The sequence below is a fragment of the Solanum pennellii genome, chromosome 10 (assembly GCF_001406875.1).
Source record: "Solanum pennellii chromosome 10, SPENNV200".
Lineage (NCBI taxonomy): Eukaryota > Viridiplantae > Streptophyta > Magnoliopsida > Solanales > Solanaceae > Solanum > Solanum pennellii.
In genome coordinates, this window is record NC_028646.1 from 50,798,980 (window position 1) to 50,802,144 (window position 3,165).

Genomic DNA, 3,165 nt, shown 5'->3' on the forward strand with positions numbered 1-3,165 from the left:
GAAAATCAATATATGATATATTTCTGAGCAATCTAGAAATGCCTAACAAAGATAGTATGAATCCAGGAGCAAATTCAAAGAATAAGCTACTTTGATGATCAAGAACTTCCTACTTCGAGGAATGTAAATAAGCATATATGAATAGGGGCAATTTTAAGTCTACCGGTAAAATTTCGAACAACTGGTAAATGAATAAAACTCAGTAAAAATGAACATTTGATTCTATGTACTAATCCTCAAGTTTGAAAGATAAAAAAGTATTAACTATTGTCACGCTAAATATTGCACTAACAAACAATTAGCTTGTTTCCAAATTAATGCACATGCTCGATAGAATAAAGGATAAGTGCAAACAAGAATAAGATACAATATCATAAGCATACAAGAAAATCAAATAAAATAACTACGGTTTAGGGTTTAAGAAATAGATAAAGAAAGCACAGATAATAGCATCTTTGTAGCAACTCGATGTTATTACAACATCAACAATAACAGCAACAACAAAAACTAGAACAACAACAGCAGCAACAACAACAAAAACAACTAAAACAACAATAACAGCAACAACAACAGCAGCAACAACAAAAACAACAACAACAACAACTAGAACAACAGCAACAACAGCAGTAGCAGCAACACCACCAATAACAACAGTAGCAACAACAGCAGAAGCAACAACAACAACAGTAACAACAACAACAGCAAAAACAACATCAACAACTACAACAACAACAACTACTACAACACCACCACCACTAACAACAACAACACAAACAACAACACCACCACCACCAACAAAAACAACAGTAAACAACAACAACAATAGCAGCAACAACAACAACAAAAACATGACAACAATATAAAGAACAATAGCAGCAACAATAAAACAATACCAGCAACAATAATAGCAACAATAACAACAATAGCAGCAACAACAACAACAATAACAACAGCAACAACAATAGCAACAATAGCAGAAACAACAACAACAACAACAACAACACCAACAGCAACAACACCAACAACAACTTCAACAAAAACAACAATAGCAATAACATCATCAACAACAACAATAGTAACAACAGCAACAACAACAACAATAACAACAACAACAGTAACAACAACAGCAGCAACAACAACAACAACAACAACAACAACATCACCAACAACAGTAACAACAACAACAAAAATAACAACAACATCAGCAGCAACAAAAGCAACAACAATAGCAGCAACAAAAATAGTAGCAACAACAACAACAACAACAAAAATAACACCAATAATAACAACAGCAACTACAATAGCAACAACGTCATAAACAACAACAACAACAACAACAACAATAACAATAACAACAAAAATAACAGCAATAACAAGAACAAAATACAATAGTAACAAAAACACCAACAACACCAACAACAACAACAACAACAACAATAACAATAACAACATAAACAACAACAACAACAATAACAACAGCACCAACAAAAATAACAATTGTAGCAATAACAACAACAATAACAATAATAGCAGCAACAACAAAAGTACAAACAACAACAACAACAGAAATAACAGCAGCAACACCAACAACAAAAGCAATAACAACAGCAACTACAATAGCAACAACGTCATAAAGAACAACAACAACAACAACAACAATAACAATAACAACAAAAATAACAGCAATAACAAGAACAAAATACAATAGTAACAAAAACAACAACAACACCAACAACAACAACAACAACCACAATAACAATAACAACATAAGCAACAACAACAACAACAACCACAATAACAATAACAACATAAGCAACAACAACAACAACAACCACAATAACAATAACAACATAAGCAACAACAACAACAACAACCACAATAACAATAACAACATAAGCAACAACAACAACAACAACCACAATAACAATAACAACATAAGCAACAACAACAACAACAACCACAATAACAATAACAACATAAGCAACAACAACAACAACAACCACAATAACAATAACAACATAAGCAACAACAACAACAACAACCACAATAACAATAACAACATAAGCAACAACAACAACAACAACCACAATAACAATAACAACATAAGCAACAACAACAACAACAACCACAATAACAATAACAACATAAGCAACAACAACAACAACAACCACAATAACAATAACAACATAAGCAACAACAACAACAACAACCACAATAACAATAACAACATAAGCAACAACAACAACAACAACCACAATAACAATAACAACATAAGCAACAACAACAACAACAACCACAATAACAATAACAACATAAGCAACAACAACAACAACAACCACAATAACAATAACAACATAAGCAACAACAACAACAACAACCACAATAACAATAACAACATAAGCAACAACAACAACAACAACCACAATAACAATAACAACATAAGCAACAACAACAACAACAACCACAATAACAATAACAACATAAGCAACAACAACAACAACAACCACAATAACAATAACAACATAAGCAACAACAACAACAACAACCACAATAACAATAACAACATAAGCAACAACAACAACAACAACCACAATAACAATAACAACATAAGCAACAACAACAACAACAACCACAATAACAATAACAACATAAGCAACAACAACAACAACAACCACAATAACAATAACAACATAAGCAACAACAACAACAACAACCACAATAACAATAACAACATAAGCAACAACAACAACAACAACCACAATAACAATAACAACATAAGCAACAACAACAACAACAACCACAATAACAATAACAACATAAGCAACAACAACAACAACAACCACAATAACAATAACAACATAAGCAACAACAACAACAACAACCACAATAACAATAACAACATAAGCAACAACAACAACAACAACCACAATAACAATAACAACATAAGCAACAACAACAACAACAACCACAATAACAATAACAACATAAGCAACAACAACAACAACAACCACAATAACAATAACAACATAAGCAACAACAACAACAACAACCACAATAACAATAACAACATAAGCAACAACAACAACAACAACCACAATAACAATAACAACATAAGCAACAACAACAACAACAACCACAATAACAATAACAACATAAGCAACAACA

General features: G+C 31.5%; 1 protein-coding gene across 1 annotated transcript in view; it reads left to right on the forward strand.

Moving 5' to 3' along the window:
* Nucleotides 1-996: 996 nt before the first annotated feature.
* The window catches only part of LOC114074360 (probable serine/threonine-protein kinase clkA), a gene marked incomplete at both ends in the record, with an annotated part of 2,588 nt that continues 419 nt past the window's right edge, over nucleotides 997-3,165 (forward strand). Inside the window, 2 exons of the mRNA XM_027912250.1 lie at nucleotides 997-1,383; nucleotides 2,970-3,165. The exon at nucleotides 2,970-3,165 is cut by the window's right edge and continues 419 nt beyond it. Of these exons, the coding sequence (XP_027768051.1) occupies nucleotides 997-1,383; nucleotides 2,970-3,165 (583 nt within the window). The remainder of the gene's footprint in view (nucleotides 1,384-2,969) is intronic.